General features: G+C 31.6%; 1 protein-coding gene across 1 annotated transcript; it reads right to left on the reverse strand.

Annotated features, from left to right (window-relative positions):
• Positions 1-12,031: 12,031 nt before the first annotated feature.
• On the reverse strand, positions 12,032-16,763 carry LOC112032960 (uncharacterized). The gene is given in 9 exon segments (XM_024065728.2): positions 12,032-12,433; positions 12,593-12,768; positions 12,902-12,991; positions 13,143-13,199; positions 13,803-13,870; positions 13,952-14,481; positions 16,008-16,201; positions 16,204-16,403; positions 16,406-16,763. Coding segments are annotated over 9 exon segments (1,509 nt in total). The 5' UTR covers positions 16,530-16,763; the 3' UTR covers positions 12,032-12,363.
• Between the last annotated feature and the right edge of the window lie 1,402 nt (positions 16,764-18,165).

An 18,165-nucleotide genomic window follows, 5' to 3' on the forward strand; every position in this document is an offset into this window, starting at 1 on the left:
GTAGATAAACGATAAAAGCTAAATGGAATAAGATAATTGATTTTTTTTTTTTGAAACTACTATAATATATATATATTAAATGTGGACTCGCAAACAATAATATTACTGCACGGCAGAGATACTAATATTACTATTCTGCATGCGAGACCCTTGAAACAATAATGCTACCATTGATAAAAAATGTAAATGCACACAAGCAGTAGACCAAAAAATCAGCTGAAAAGTGTATCCCAAAGGCACACTTCATCATTTAAGAGACTGTTTAGATTCTGCTTATTACTAAAAACTGTAAACATTGTAGCAAAATAAATTTTAGATGTGAATAATGCCATGTGGGACTCAATTTTAAAGGTTTTTTTTGCTGAATTATGTACTTGCAGCTCCCGTGAATAGTACATGAGACCCACCATTTTTCAGCAAAACACAGAAACGCATGTTCAACGTGCGTTCCAAACACACACTAAGTATGCATTTGGATGTAAATTAAAATTATAAATTATTTCACTATTCAGCTTATTTTTGCTACTATTCATGGACTCCATTGTACTTTTTGGCACTATTCATGAGCCTTACTGTATTATTTCAATCAACTTTTATCTTTACCTACAGTACTTTCAATAATAAATTTTTAGTTTTAGCAAAATAAGCGGTATCCAAACAGATCCTAAATCACCATTTTCCATAGACTTCAAAATTGTCATTGCACACAATCAACAAAGTTTGTTAATTGTCTGAAGTTGTTGAACCATGTTTGTTTAATTGATACTTAAAAATTTGGTAAATACCTCCAATCATATTAATTATTCTATAAATAGTGATCATGTTCTTTAACCAAAAGAAAAGTAGTGAGTCTCTCATAAAAAATGTTTTTATTATTAAAAAAATGTTTTTTCGTTTTCCCCTCTTATATGATTGTTTCACAACTTGTTATAATACATATTATGCACTAAGAATTAAGGTTTAAAGTTTAAAAAATTTAATCATTAGACATGTTATTGACTCGTCCTTTAGTGATGATTTGAATCTCTTGCTCCTGCTTGATAAGTCCACGAATAAAAAAAGATGTTCGAAATAGATTCTTTCATATAGTTTTCTCCGAGGATAACAGTTATAGTAGGAAGTAGTAGGAACCTTTTGTGTATTAGGCTAGCTTAGTAGCTTATATTTAGAGGATTAAGCTAATCAGGATAATTCCTTGTTTGTCACTCCGTTGATTTTTGAGAATCTTTGCTTGAAAAAGATTGATGATTTTCTGATGGAAAGTAATAAAGAGCTTTCAAGGGCATGCATGAATTTGTCCCCTTTTGAGATATCAACCACCCTTTTTCTCACCCTCACTTTTGACACCTTTTATCAGTTACAGCTAATCCTGTTCTAACTATTTTGTAGCATAATCAATTTACTACAACCTCTCTCTTTTCATCTCTGTGAGGTTAAATAAATAAATAAGGTTTTAAACAATGGTCAATATATATCAATATATCACCATATCTATCTGTATAGTTTTTTTTTTTTTTTTTTCATTTTTAGTATAATATCGATATATTTAAAAAAAAAAAAAAAGAGTAATCAGTTAATATGAAATTCTTCTATATATAAAATAAAAAAAATAAAAAAAGTTTATAAGAAAAAAGTTGCATGACTTAGCAAATCCTCGATCCATCCAAGGAAATATCATTGACACTCTAAGCTACCACCCCACACACTCTCACGACTCATTATTCATGTGAGAGAAATGCATGCCACAGGATAACCAAATTACAAAGAGTAAAAATGAGTACGCATTTATTGTACTTCAAAAGTTTTTAATAATCACCCACTCTACCTATAACATTTGTAATAATGTACTTATATACAACATCTCCATTCATGATAGTCACATTATGCCATTAGCTTTAACTTCAATATAATGTATATATGAGTAATTGTTCAATACTCTAAACATACATTGAGATGGCATTTCCTCATTTCATATGAATGGTAAATTTCACTAATTAAATTCATGGTGAGACTCTGAAGCAAGAGAAAATTTTATGTGTTACATTATATATTCATTTGTTTAATCTTGTAATTTGTAGGGAAGGTAATGAGATGTGATGGGATTAGGGCCCATCAATTCTTTGTGGTTGGAAAAACCTGGGTAAGGTGAATGGGACAGGACCGACAAGTCAAAAGCAATGTCGGTTGGAGGTGTCTTTCCATCCTTAATGATATGATTTAGTTATTTATGAGACAAAGATAAAAGAGAAAGATGAAGAAAAATAATGATGAAACTGCTTAGAGAGAGGGAGTATAGATAAATATTCAAGATGGACAGATGATATCGGATGCAGTAGTCAACTCTTCAAGACAGGGAAAACTTACACATGATAAACCGATAAGGTTGTAACAATTTTGGCAATTGAATTTCTTTACAACAACTCTTTTTTCATTTAGATTAGGCTTTTCTTTTTTTTCTTTTAAGTGGACATTTAGATTAAGCTAGAGTAGAATTCTATTTCACATAAAAAAAATTAAAAAAATTAATAATAAAAAAATAAATTTGGTTTTTCCCTTGTTAGTAAACTTAATTGTTACACATCATATGCCGAAAATTATATTTAAATTTTTTTTGAAATTTTATGTTTTTTTCTAATAACTATATGAAAAGTGTGAAGAGCCTTATCCACAGTAATTTTATTTAGTCAAGTTTTGTCTTTTTGTTGAGCCAAAACGTGAGAACAGTGAGTTTGGATGAGAAAGGCAAAACTTTAATATTAAGGAAAATCTATGCTCTCGTTTTAGATTGAAATGAAATTCAAACATGACTACCACAAAACTTAAAATATGTGAATAAATTTTTGGGATATTAAAATTTGTCGGGACTATTTTAGAAATAGCACAATGGAATATTTTAGAAATCATAAGATTTCTTTAGAATTTAATTGAGAGAGTAATAGTAGGGGGTATTTGCTAATTTATAAAATATAAAAGGGGAAATTTTTTGGTTTTAAAGTTTAGGGGGAATTGTGAATTACCCCAATATAAAGAGGAAAAAAAAAAACATTTTCCCAAGTTTTTTTTTTTTTTTGGTGTAAAACTATTTTTCTTTTTACGTAAAGTGGTACATAAAAAAACACACACACACACACAAAAAAAAAAAAAAAAAAAAAAAAAAAAAAAAAAAAAAGCCAACCTGAGAAAACTGTGTGAAATATTGGATTTTGGATCACCAAAGTTGATTAAACCAAAAAAAAAAAAGTTTAGGAACATAACAAAATGTCACAACATTTTTTACAATACCTTTATTTTTAGTTGTGTTTGCAATCAATCTAATTATATATATACATATATAGACCCATAAGGAACTTACACCTTAATGGTCGTGAAAATAATATGACACAAATTAAATGTCACAACATTTTCACAATATCTCTATTTTCAATTGTGGTGGGTTTGGTTTGATATTTTATTTTGATTATGAGGAATTAATACCTCAGCACTTTTGAAAATATTGTAACAACAACAAAATATCACAACATTTTCATAATAAATTAGTTTTTAGTTGTGGTAGGTCCTGGTTTGATATTTTATTATTTTATTTTGATTTATAAGGAATAATACCTCAACAATTGTAAAAATATTGTGACAAAAACAAAATGTCAAAATATTTCCAAATAAATATTTTATTTTTTTGACCTACAAAAAACTAACAGCTTAACAATTATGAAAATATTGTGACAATTTGTTATATCTGTATAACTGCTACTAAACCAAAACACTGTGTCAACACATAATTTTTTTTAAAGTGAGCTCAAATCAATGTTAGTACATATAAATATTTATTAAAAAAAAGAAAAAATAAAAAATAAAAGAGGCCACTAAAACGGTGAGTTTTGGCTCATCAATTAACTAAACCAAAATGACTGTAGCAAGGGCTCCTTGGCCTATTTATAGGTGTTGAGGTTTTTTTTTTTTTTTTTTTTTTTGGTCTTTTAAAATTAATTGGTAGCCTTTGTTTCTCCTTAATATTAAAGTTTTGCCTTTCTNCATAATATCTCTAAGCTAAACACTATTTCCATAACAAAAGTTGATTCTTAAACTTCCGATCCTTTCTCATATGATAGATAAAAATTATAAGGAGTAGAGTTAAGTAAAATTAATTTGGAGTCAATCATATGTTTATACATATTTCATGATTGCTAATGTAATCTTAGGAGTGCTATTCTACATGCTCCAAGATTTTCCAACCATTGATAAGCATCAATGGCTTCAAAAATTGATCGTATTCATACTGGCAAGGTGAGTTATATGATATACAATTGGAAGGAAATAATCAATAATTTTTTCTAATTTTTTTTTATAGCATGGATATTTTACTATTGTTGTTGCTTAATCTTCTAGGTATATTGTCTTTGGAAGATTACTAACTAGGATGGGCATGAGGATAACAATAATGACATGCCCTATATCTATTGCAGAGGTTTGACTCCCTCATGATCGAGGTGTGCTAATTATAGTGTATCTAGTCTTGATTTCAATTGGGCAATTGATTTCCTATATTACAACCATAACATTAATATGATATATATTTTTTTAATTTATGTGATCTTATTATGATGTTCTATAATGTACACGTCTTCTTCTTTTTTTCTTCTTTTTTTTTTTTAATTTTAATTTGATTCTCTTGCAACTGCCTGGTATGTGGGGATGGATGTCAAGGTCAGGCATAATCTTATCTATAGCTCAATCAATTTTAATAAAGTATTTCAAATAATCTCCTTTTTGGAAATACATGAATGTAAGGAGCAATATACCAACATTCTTTTTATTTAAAACTCTACTCTAATGCATCTATATTGATTTTAAAAGTTAAGAAATTATTATTTTTTTATTTTTATTTTATGTAGTATGATTGGGGAAGTGGATGGGCTATAATGCAAAAAAAATCTATGCTCTCGTTTTAGATTGAAATGAAATTCAAACATGACTACCACAAAACTTAAAATATGTGAATAAATTTTTGGGATATTAAAATTTGTCGGGACTATTTTAGAAATAGCACAATGGAATATTTTAGAAATCATAAGATTTCTTTAGAATTTAATTGAGAGAGTAATAGTAGGGGGTATTTGCTAATTTATAAAATATAAAAGGGGAAATTTTTTGGTTTTAAAGTTTAGGGGGAATTGTGAATTACCCCAATATAAAGAGGAAAAAAAAAAACATTTTCCCAAGTTTTTTTTTTTTTTTTGGTGTAAAACTATTTTTCTTTTTACGTAAAGTGGTACATAAAAAACACACACACACACACAAAAAAAAAAAAAAAAAAAAAAAAAAAAAAAAAAAAAAAGCCAACCTGAGAAAACTGTGTGAAATATTGGATTTTGGATCACCAAAGTTGATTAAACCAAAAAAAAAAAAGTTTAGGAACATAACAAAATGTCACAACATTTTTTACAATACCTTTATTTTTAGTTGTGTTTGCAATCAATCTAATTATATATATACATATATAGACCCATAAGGAACTTACACCTTAATGGTCGTGAAAATAATATGACACAAATTAAATGTCACAACATTTTCACAATATCTCTATTTTCAATTGTGGTGGGTTTTGGTTTGATATTTTATTTTGATTATGAGGAATTAATACCTCAGCACTTTTGAAAATATTGTAACAACAACAAAATATCACAACATTTTCATAATAAATTAGTTTTTGTGGTAGGTCCTGGTTTGATATTTTATTATTTTATTTTGATTTATAAGGAATAATACCTCAACAATTGTAAAAATATTGTGACAAAAACAAAATGTCAAAATATTTCCAAATAAATATTTTATTTTTTTGACCTACAAAAAACTAACAGCTTAACAATTATGAAATATTGTGACAATTTGTTATATCTGTATAACTGCTACTAAACCAAAACACTGTGTCAACACATAATTTTTTTTAAAGTGAGCTCAAATCAATGTTAGTACATATAAATATTTATTAAAAAAAAAGAGAATGAACCTACTACTGAATCTAATGAACTCAAATGAAAGTAAAAAAGGAAAAGAAATGTAAAGTTAAAGACAAATATTGTTATTTATATGTTTATTAAAATATTTAGTACATATATGGTAAGTGAAGAATTTTACTCCAAATTTGAGGGATTGAATTTAATGACATCTCTTCCTCTGCATTATGAGTTACTATGATTAATTCGAAACTGCCCATATTCTCTTTATGTGGACCTTTTTGTGGATATTTAGATAATTCAAACAACTGGAACATTTCCTCTAATCTTACTCCGATAGATTCAGAAACATAGAAGCAATTACAAATCATTAAAAAAAAATGATATTACATTATCAGTGCCTAACATATATGCATTACCAATTGTATTCTAAATCATGTGAATAGTAAATGCCTCCACCCAAATGATGATGGCATTCATGCATCCACCTAGGATCCTATAGTTTGTCGACAAATACTCAAAGCTCACAATCCATAAAACGGTTTCTAGGCTGGGTTAATATTAATGTATGTTTATGTTTGTGTTTATATTTATTGTTAAGACTCATTAAACCTCTTTTCCTCGAAGCCAAAACCCATAATATCTCATTATTCATTATGCTATTTAGAATGAGGAAAGCATAATTATTTATTTGTTTGATAAAACCCCCTCGAGAGTGTAATCCACAAAATATCCCCAGTAAGTCATGAAGGAGAAGAAAAAAAAATTTCTCTAGTAGTCATCCATCATCAAAAACTTCTTCGTAGGTCAAAACCTTCAAAGAATTCCTAGTGAGTCAAAGTCACCATTAAACTCCTCAGCGGGTTATCTTATTCCCAATGGACCACCCACAATTCTCAGTAAGCCTTTTCTCGCCAGTACAAATGCAGTATGATGAAGCAAGGAACAAAACGTAGCTAGCATCCATAATAAATTGTAAAATGTGATTTGATGTAGAAACTCATTTTACAACCTCTACAGACGACAAGACAAAGAAAGGACAAAATTGCTCAAAAAATTGTAAAACCCAAAATGAAAAACAAGTGCAATAAAATAATGTAGATGTGTTACCATGACGATTTTTGGTACTTTTATTATTTTGTAAATCTATATTGAATTTAAATCATCATTTCTTATTGGATAATGGATGTCATCTCTCAAGGTTTCCACAAACTAGCTGCTTTAGAGTGTCTTAGACTCTTAGTGGCTTAAACAATTATCACAGTCCATATAAGTTTAGAGGTTTTCACACAGCAGCTTTAACCATTGTTAGTGGCTTGGCTATTGCCTTCAAAGAAACATATCTCTCTGAAAACAATGATTTCAAGAGTGAAACTAATGACAAGGTTTTAAATTTCACAATGCTTTTAAGCATCATATGGTCAATCGTGGCTAGATTCTTGAATAAATATATGAGACAAGTGGATATATTGCTTCTCACAAATGGCGCATTGTTGTTGGGCTCTTGACTATCTTTGAGAATGGAATGACCTTCCTATCAACTTTATACATATATGCAATAATAATAATAAGTATAAACTTAACAAATTTTGTTTTCAATATCTAATAAGTATCTAACATCATAAAATTTCTTTTCAAATGAGATTATGATTCATTTAAATATTATGTTAAAATATATGTTTATGTTAGTATGTTCTAAATTCAATAGATATCTAAAAAGTTTTAGTTGGTACTGATGGGACTGACGAAATCATGCATAGACGAGGAAAACTGGTCCGACGAGACGGATTTACATTGACAAGTTACCAGTTCACTGACGAGGCTTAAACACCTCATTCAATGCCGCCAATAAACGCCCTGGACGGTTACAAAACTAGTTGTACTGACCGTTGGGATAAAATTAAAAGCAACATGATGAGGCCAGAAAACGTTACTCAGAGGGGTGTTAAGAACCACCTTAATTGCCCAACGGCTAGAGACTCTAACAACATATATAAAGCCCCCCACCTGGCCAAGAATGAGGTATGTGCACATTGAGATAGTTACTGTAAAATTTCTCTGATACACTACATTGCTCTTTCTTAAATAATTTCCAATACTGACTTTGGCATCGGAGACGTTATGGCAGGCACCACACCGGTAACCACACTCGAGGGTACATACTTGCAGGAGGCTGGAGATCATTTCTGTCTACACGTATTGGCTAACGAATTCACACTTCATCAGGTACTTTTATTTATTTAAATCTATCCATATAAGTTTCTATTTATAGAGTATAATTTAAAATTCATACATTCGATTATTTAAGTTTAAAGTAACTTGATTTGTATGCTAGATTTGCCTTCATTGGCATACTTAATAAACATAATGTATTTGTTATTTATGTTACATATGTTTGTTAAAGTTCTCTCTCTCTCTCTCTCTCTCTCTCTCTCTCTCTCTCTCTCTCTCTCTCATTTTTTGGACATCTAGCAAGTTAGAAATGTTAATGCTAAATTATTGAAGTTCCATTTGTACTTTATCATTATTGAAGTTCCATTTGTACTTTATTTGACACTCTCATGTCAAAAAATTGGGATTCTAATTTTTATAGTATATATAAATATTGTATAAAACATTCAATCAAATTGCTTTTGAAATAAAAGTTTTTGTGTCTATTTCATAGTCTATGAAAACTTCATATGTTATATTCATCATTCACTTTTTTGTTTCATTAATTAATCCCAACAAACTTAGAGCCTTTGGATGTCATATGAAATCAGTATATGTTTGTGAATACAAAACAAGACCGCATGTTTTATTTATTAAATTTTTTTTTTCAAGATTCAGGGCCGTTTCAATAGTCAAACAACTAGGCCACTCGAGTCAAATGGTGATATCAAATTTATATTCAACAATAGAAGCTTTGGTAAGCTTGTTGTCAAATTTCAAATGGGGGAGGAAAATCAGAGTCTTAAAAGTAGATATTATGATGAAACCAATGTCATAGAATTAGTGTGATTCGTTTGACAATGAGATCATGGTGCAAAGTCCACACACGTAATTAAACACCTTATTTTGCAACTGGAGATCAATTTTTTTAGGGTAATTTAATCAAGAAAATGTAAATTTGCTGTTTGAACCATTATCTAAATTTATCCTAAACCCTAATGATCAAAACGACATTTTGGATGCTAAAATCAAACTACTAGATTAAACGATCAAGCCGTGTCAAATTTCGAGTGATGAGAGTCATTTTGGGATTAAGTTTCAAGTGATTATGGATGATTAATTATGATTGATTTTCAAAAGAATTAATTTCAATTAATTATATGTTCAAATCCCATTGGTTTAAGCCTAAAAACATAAATAAATCCAAATAAATTGGATGAAGTTGAAAAACAAGCTAAGAATTCGGGCCCTTTGACTGAAAATTAGTATACCTATCGCCATATAAAACCAATTGATCAATAATTTGAACTTTTGATGCAGCCAAGGTAAGTTAGCTACCCTTCTCAAACTTAAAATCAGGTAAATACTTCCAATCATATTATTTTATGGATAGGGGTGTACGTTCTTTAACCAAGGAAAAGTAGTAAGTGTATTTTTATGAGTTGAAATGTTTTTATTTTCCTCTCTTATGTGAATGTTTCGCAAACTTGTTATAATATATTATTTCTTCCATCCCAAAACTTTTTTGCCTATATTCCATTTTGGAATGTCCCAAAGTTAAGTCTTGTTTGAAAAGTCAAACTCCAATATTTTATTGACATTTTCATTATGCTCTTGTAAAATTTATTAGTAATCATATTAAAATTTAATTTGAAAATAAAGATTGAATTTGGATGAGCTTTGGTGGCTACATAATTTAAATTTGAAGATAAGTTTGTAATCTATTGCCAATAGAGTTTATAATTGTAGGGGTAGTATGCGAATAGAGTTTGCAATCTGCAATAACTTTAAAATTTGCTTGGCAAAATTTTTATTTTTATTTTTTTTTATACACGGTTGTTTAATTTTTTTTTTATAAATTTGTGTAAGGGTAATTATAAAACTTCTAACTTATTTTTAAAGAGAAAAGACATTTTATGATGTTCTCCTAAATAGTTGGGTTTTCTATAAATAGATATAACAATTTGGAGCAAAGGGAGACTAGGGAGTATGCATTAAGAATGAAGGCTTAAACCATTTAATCAATAGGCATGTTACAGAGATATTGTCTCGTCCTTTAGTGATGATTTGCATCTTTGCTCCAGCTTGATAAGTCCACAAAGTTCTTTCATATAGTTTTCTCCGAGGATAACAGTTATATATAGTAGGAAGAATTCGGAACTTTTTTTATCTATTGGGCTAGCTTATATTTACAATTAAGTTAATCAGGATAATTCCTGGTTTGTCACCCCGTTATTGCTGATAATCTTTGCTTGAAATTAAGATTGATGATGTCTATTGGAAAGTAGAAAGCTTTCAAGGGCATGCATTGTCCCCTTATGAGATATCAACCATCCTTTCCCTCACCTCACCTTTAACAACTTTACTAGATAATCATTTTCTAAATATGTTGTAGCATAATGAATTTAGTAGAATCTCTTTCTTTTCACCTTATATAAATAAATAAGGTTTTATGTAACTGCCAAATATCAATATGTCACCATATCTATTGATCCAGCAACATAATACAACTTGCAAACACCAGAAATTGCATGCCACACAGGAGAACTAGCAACAAATAACATCAAAATGATAACCTCTTACAAATTACAAACAAAAACTTCAAACTACTTAAAAATCAGAGTAATCAGTTAATATGAAATAGTGCTAATGGGAAGGTTGCATTACTTAGCAAATACTCTTGCATGAAGCTACCCTGCCCCTCCCTATGACGTGCTTATATTCCGCATCTTAGGACTAATTATTCATGTGAGAAAAAAGAGTATGAATGCATTGTACTTCCGAAGAATACTATAATTACCCACTCTACCTATGACATTTGTAATAATGTGCTTATATACAAAATCTTCATTCATGATAGTCACACGATGCCATTTAGCATTGTCTTCAGTCTAAAATTGTAATATATAAGTAATTATTCAAAGTACAATGATGGGGTATTTCTTTCTTTCATATGAATGGTGATACTAATTAATTAAATTCATGGCGGGACTCAAAAGGAAAAGCTCATCCACTCTTTAGGGCTTGGAAAAAAACGCTTGTAGGGTGAATAAGACAGGTCAAGAGCAAGATAGGTTTGAGAGTGTCCTACCATTTATAACGAGGATATTTCATTGTTAATGAGATAAAGATGAGCAATAATGATGAGAGTGCTTAGAGAGAGAGAGAAAATATAAATAAATATTCGACATGAGAGAGATAACGTGGAACTAGATAGTCATCTCTTTGAGGTGGGGAAAACTCATACGGTTAGTTAGAAGGACATATTTTTGACATAATCTAAGTTATGACAAAACCATTTTCTAAGAAGGAGCACTTACTGTACTCATTCCTCCAGCATCTTTAGCAAAACAAGAACCCAAAAACCTGTAAAGCAAAAAAAAAAAAACGCAAAAACATGAATTATTAAGCTTGGGCAATAAAGGTAGCAGTGCCTTGTGAGGCATATGGGAAGCCACAGGTAACATCTCATAGTTAGATTATATGTTCTATATGTTCTTATCATGTATGCTAATTGAATGTAATTTACCATTCGATCCATAAATTTATCTTTTATGGATTATTTTAAACTACAAAAACTTAAATTTAAACAATTAATTGATGACATGACTATTAATCTTTGATTACTTTGAAATTTTGCAAACATGGAGAATATACGAAAATAGTATAATCCAATAATGAATTTATTAAAATTTGCATCTGATTAAAAAAATATTAAGAGAGTGTAAGTGTAATATTGCTTAAAGTTATATTATGTGTAATTTTAACCCAACTTTTTATATATATGAAAATATGAGGTAAGTTGGCTTCATAGATTACAAAGTTTGTCACAGCCGTTCGTGGGCCATGCCTATTTTGGTCCTTCAAAGTCTGATGACAATCTTGACAAATGTCTAACGGAAATATTTCAACACAAAAGACGCGTGGGATCACAGTCAAAATAATTTGTCTGAACCTTGGCATAATATACAGGTAAATCTAGTCGTCATCATCATCACTATCACTCTCAGTCTCATCCTCATTGCTTATATTCTTATTGGGTTTTACAACAGCAAATGAGATGCGGCATATTGCACCAAAAAAAAAAAAGAAAAAAAAAAGTCAAACAGACAAACAAACAAAACTTTTGAATACATGATGATCTAGTGGACTTTCAAACCATTTTTACCAATAACACTAGCTTCATTCATTGTCCATGTTTCACGGGACTGCTTCAGCAATCGAATCTTCAGATTTGTTAATTGTGTTTTCAACTTCCAAGTCAAGAAGGATCCCATACTGTCCCATTAGTCAAGGAAGATATCTTGAGATACGTAAGCAGCCCATGCATCCTATAGCAACACAGGAAAGTCGCATCATCTTAAACGTAGTAAAGATCAAAATTGAAAACTTTTTACCAACAGTGGTTTTACTATTCCTTTTTCTCTCAAATATTTTTCTAGTTGTTAGTGTCTAAATTGCACAAATTCTTTGCAAGAGCCAAAAGTTACCTGAAGGATGGAGAAAGCTTTCTCTGCAATATATTTTTGTCGGATTGTTGCTCCTCTTTGTTGCAGCTTGTCAGGGTGGAGACAAAGCCTTGCTTTTGATAAGCTTTCTTCACTAGTGTACTTTCTGTTAGGCTTGTTAGAGGGATAGCATACCATCCACTATTGGGCCATAGAACCTGAATCAATGTCAAGCAAAATAGTTATACAACTGACTGGTCATCCAATATTATGAAGCTATGATGGCCATAAAATAAAAGTGTTAACAACAATGGTTTCTTTATGAATGTAGTCAAGCACAAAAGTTCTTACTTGATGTAGTTCTGAAAGCAGCAACTTTATGTTGGTTTCTTTGCCAGCCGACCACACCCTTATGCATTCATCCAATAGCTCCACTTCCACCTACAGTTTTCATGAAAGTAGAGATCTTTTTCATTATAAAAAATGTAGGGAAATGCCAATGTTGATAATTTGAGCTATCTAGAATGGAAGAGAGGGAAAAAGACACGAAGTTTGTATTACTTCCTACAATAAAGGCATGTTAGAAGCTTACATCTTTTTCTGGCTGTAGTTTTTCTTCTTCAGCTGTCCAATTTCTTTGTTCTTCTTCCTGCAAAAGAAGTTGATGGGAAAGAACTTTCAACACACTGGCCTTGTCATTACTTGATTTTTAAACTGTCTTCTTTCATGAAGGGGGACTTAGATGAGGCCAGGCAAATGGCATTTACAAGAGTATTGACTCTCCTCTTGTTGTAGAGAAGACACTTTACAAGGGACCAAAACTGTGAATACTCCTTTCTGGTGGCTAATGCTTACACCAGTGCTGTGTAGCCAAGGCATTGCCCCCCAACATAAATTTCACTTGTCTTCTCTACGTTTGCCGTAAGAAAGGTTTCCTTCGGTTTTGGCCCCCAAAACGGTCTCACTCTATTCATTTAATGTTTATGTGGGGGTTGTCATATTTCAATAAGTTTAATAACATAACATTTTCACCACTATTAAAATGGCTTGTTCTGATTGGCGCATGATTAAAACACTGTTAGTGGTGGATTCAGGTAAAAGTGATATTCCAATCACAACAAGCCATATTAGTAGTTGTAAAAATCGTTGTATTTGTACCATTACTCGTTCTATTTATTAGATTTATTAACAATGCATACATGATACACCATGGAAAGTCCTTGATTTTTATGCTCTCAGAAAACACCTTTACCTTTGTAGACTGAATCATTCCATGCTCATCTATTGGTTGATCTGATAATTCACTTGCATTAGTCCTTCCTGTATCATATGATATGAAAATTTTGTTATTTTTCTTCTAGTTGGACTCCTAATATATGTCAAATAAAATAACCACATTACCTTCTCTTTCAACATTTTGCTCATTGTCATGTGGTCTCGTGCTCAAATCTTTCTCAGAATGTGTCTGAAATTTCTCTTTGGCCCATGCAATTGCCTCGTCAATAGAAGTTGCTTCACTGGTTCCCTCTCTATGGTCAAAGTTGATCTCAATGACATAAGAGCTCATAACTTCATCTTCTTCTTGTCCCACTTCTTCTTTTGGTAGTACATGATCTTGAAATCCAGATTCAGCCTCTCGGTCCTGATGAAGTGAAGAGACAACTGATGCAGGGGAGTTCATGAGTTCCAAATCATCCACAGATACTTTGACACTTTGATACGAACTTGGTTCAAGACTAATGGTTTCTGGGGACGATACCCGTTTTGGGAATCCATTATAGAAGCTTCTGAAATTCTCATTGTACTCATTTTCGATGAATTCTTGCTCGGTGTAGGAAGAACTATTGCTAAGAAATGTAGGCTTCCCTTGTTTCTTAGAATATTCTTTGGGCATAATTGATGAGTTCCATCTGGATGGGATATTGATTGGCCTGCAGTAATAATCAAGTTATCTAAAGTCTCAATTATTTGGATGCTGAGATATTGAAAATCATAATATCAATTGTTCCAATGACTTGTATTAGATAGTGAACTTTTTTGAGCAGAGGGTGACATAAAACATGTGTAAGGTTCTATTTCATTGTAAGAATTCATAAGTGATGATTGATGAACAGACAAAAATTGCATATGAGGCTATGAGCCTTGCACAACTTGGGAAGAACTTCAAGACTAAAGTGCTTGCTGCGATTTATATATGATTGGCCTTCATATATAGCCTAGTAAGTCTATCTTCCAAAATTCCTCATCCTATAGAGATTGATGGTTTGAGCCTTCAAATACTTAAATATAGGATGTTCTAAAATGACTTGATTTAGGTAATTTCTCAAGTTGGTGCCAAATTTAACATGTCTTTGGGAAGATTACATATATCAGCTACCAAAATAGACAAATGGCACGCTTGATTGACATATTTTCATCATATCTCACAAAAGAAAGACTTGAATTGTAAACTCTATAATAATTCATACTTTTTTTTTTCTTCTGTAAAGCAATGAATTTGGGAGACTACATATATCAGCTACCAAAATAGATACAACATTCTTCACAAATTTTTTAATAAATTTGAGGATTCATCCTATTTCACAATTCATTAAAGTGATTCATTGTGGACATTTTCTACCCACCACTTCTTACATATAATTATATATCCCTTATTATTATTATTATTATTATTTTGAATATTTTCTACCACTTACAGATGACTACTTCAATAAATTGTGAAATAAAGTGTATTTGCATTATTATTGTAATTTTTTCATAATTATTAACATAGACTATTATGATTGAAATAATCATTACTTTTGCAAAGCAAACTACTATTCCTCTAATTCTTCTTGAATAAATATTGAAATTTATAATAAAAAAATTGTTACTTTTGTGTAATTCTATCTTTCCCGAGATTTTTAAGAAAAATGTTAGATCCAAAATATCTTTTACTAATTGTTAATTTAGTGAGTGGTTATTTAATAAATAAAAAAATAATATAAATAATAATCCTAAGTAAGAACGAGTAAGAATTTACAGCTTCATCTGTACGACGCAAAAAAGTTTGTGTAACATTACTCTATTTTTATTAAGCAAGGGTCAGACTTATGTTGCTTTTATTCCATTTAAAAGTTGAAACTTTTTTTTTGAGATTATAAAGGTTGAAACTTGAAACTTGAAATGAAAGATTGTCCTTATTTGGAAATATTGTCAGATGTCAGTGAAGTTTGCATTCCTTTATGACAGACAGTACTTTCAAAGTTTCACTCCAGAGATCATCGGAATCTAACGACGTCGTACTACCATTATTCCATTATTGCTATACTACCCTTACCGATCTACAAAAATTTAAAGCACAAACAGGCAAATATAACAGATTTAGAGGGGCACAAGTGTCAAATAACACGTAACTGAAGTTAAAAACGGTTAGAAATGAAGTCACAGGACAAAAATACTTCGTACACTCGCTAACCTGAGCTTTGAAACAAAGGAAGACAATGCCACGTCATCTCCGATCGCCGGCCGGTGGAGAGGGCTCAGATCCTCCGAGCTCAGCACCGACGACGAGTTCGACTTCGACTTCGACTTCGCCTTCGAGTTCGGCCTCGACCGCTCCCTCGACTTCCGGTCGAGATCATCCTCCGATCCAAATATATCGCCGTAAAACCCCCCTCCTCCTCCGCCGCCGCCGCCCTCGACGGAATCCTGAAAGCCGGCAAGCTCCTTCCGTCCTTATCCGCAGGAGTTACAAACTCCGGAGGCCGGAAAACTTCCCCGTAGAATTCCCCGTTGTTCTTGAAGAAGTCCCCGGAGAATTTCCTCATAAGCACGCTCCGCGGCGGCCCGCCAAACACATCGGCAAAGTCCTCGGGTCTAGAGTTTCGGCTTCCTCGCCGCCGCGGCTAAAAATGAACTGTTTCGACGATGCATCCTCCGTGGACCTGCGCCGCGGGAGGCTCGGCATTCCCATCCGCATTCGCCACGACTCATCCATAGATTCCGGCACACCGGAGACAATAAGAACTCTTAATATATATATATATATGTACACAGTATACTGAATCAAAAGAATGGGGTTTGTGATAATTTTATATATAAGAACAATAAGAAGAACAACAAAGACTTGGGACAAAAAAGGAGCTTTGTGAAAAAGTCAGTATAACTTTGTTTATAAGAAAAAAGTGATTATAGTGTGCTGTTTTGTTTATGAGTTAATAAGAGGAATATAAGGTTATGATGAAAGAAATCTTGATGATGTTTTTGTGAAAAATAATACCATCACACTACTGTAAGCACACGCTTGCTTACCTGGAAAGATGTGTTTGGTTTTGCAATCATGGTTTTATCCATGTGTCCCCACAGCTGTGTACATTACAACCAACATGCTGTTGTTTTTTTTTTTTTTCTCTTTCTTTCTTTTTATTTGCTTGCTTTTGTTCTTGCTTTGCTTTCCCTTTTTTCGGTGAGTTAATAAAAAAAAAAAATGTGATCATTGACATTTTTTTACAGTTTGTCAAACATAAGTAGCATGGTACTATTAGACACAAGCAAATTACTACAATTACTTCAAAAGCTTTGCAACTTCATGTTATTAAACCTTAATTCAGGAAAAAAAAAGTTATTAAAGTTGGACCTGAGCTAAGCTCAATAACAATGGGTTCGGATATACGTAGTCCACCTTTAGTACTTTCTTGATTAAAGTAAAATAATAATAATAATAATAATAAATTAAAAAAATAAAAATAAAAAGGCAAAACATAGAGGAGAAATCTGTAACTTGGGCTCTAATGTCTAGGCTTTTAGTTGGGCTAGATTAAGCGTATATGTGGAGTATTCTATGTCCAAATTTAGTGGTTTCCCTGGTCCAAATGACCCATAAATCTAAGGCTTTTACATAGGGTTAAGTTCTTTGGTGATCTATGAATATAAGCCTTAATGATATGACTCCATCCAAAGATATACACTCTTTGGAAAATTTACAAACTATTTGTTCGGCTAGATATTCTTTTTCCTCGGGTATTACAAACTGTTACTTTAGTTTTGCACGGTTAATTGATTATTCAAATATTACTTTTAGCCTTACAAAAGGTAGCCCAAAAAAGCTATGGGCGCCCTTCACTTGTGGGAGGTTCTCTGTCCCCTCTCCCAACTTTAGGGGTGTCCTTCTTGTAGATTTATGTGACCACTTTATTCGACCATCCTCTCCATTATTGTCCATCTGCAACCAAAATGCCAGCCCAATCTTTACAGTTGGAATGTACCTCTGCACACTTTTTTGAACTTTCACAATGTGGATCATCAATAAAACAGGAAGAACTACACCTTCTATTGTCTGTCAGTACCAAGTGGTTTTTTGTTGGTTCTTTTGTGATTGGCCTAATTGATGTGCACATTAAAAAAAGGCTAGGCATTGGTGCAGCTCGTGGTCTTATCTACAGTGACACGTTTTGAAGAAAACTTTAATGATTTTGAGGGCAGAGATTGCAGGAATATAAATGGGGGGGCTCAAAAAAGTATTGATGGAACAGAAATCTTTTCTAAGTTAAATTGAGACCACAAAGAATGTGCAGGACCAGAATATAAGGCTAATAGGAAGGTATTAGAGCATGTGTTACTAATGGCATTCAACT

This window comes from Quercus suber, unplaced genomic scaffold, assembly GCF_002906115.3.
Source record: "Quercus suber isolate HL8 unplaced genomic scaffold, Cork oak 2.0 scaffold_60, whole genome shotgun sequence".
NCBI lineage: Eukaryota > Viridiplantae > Streptophyta > Magnoliopsida > Fagales > Fagaceae > Quercus > Quercus suber.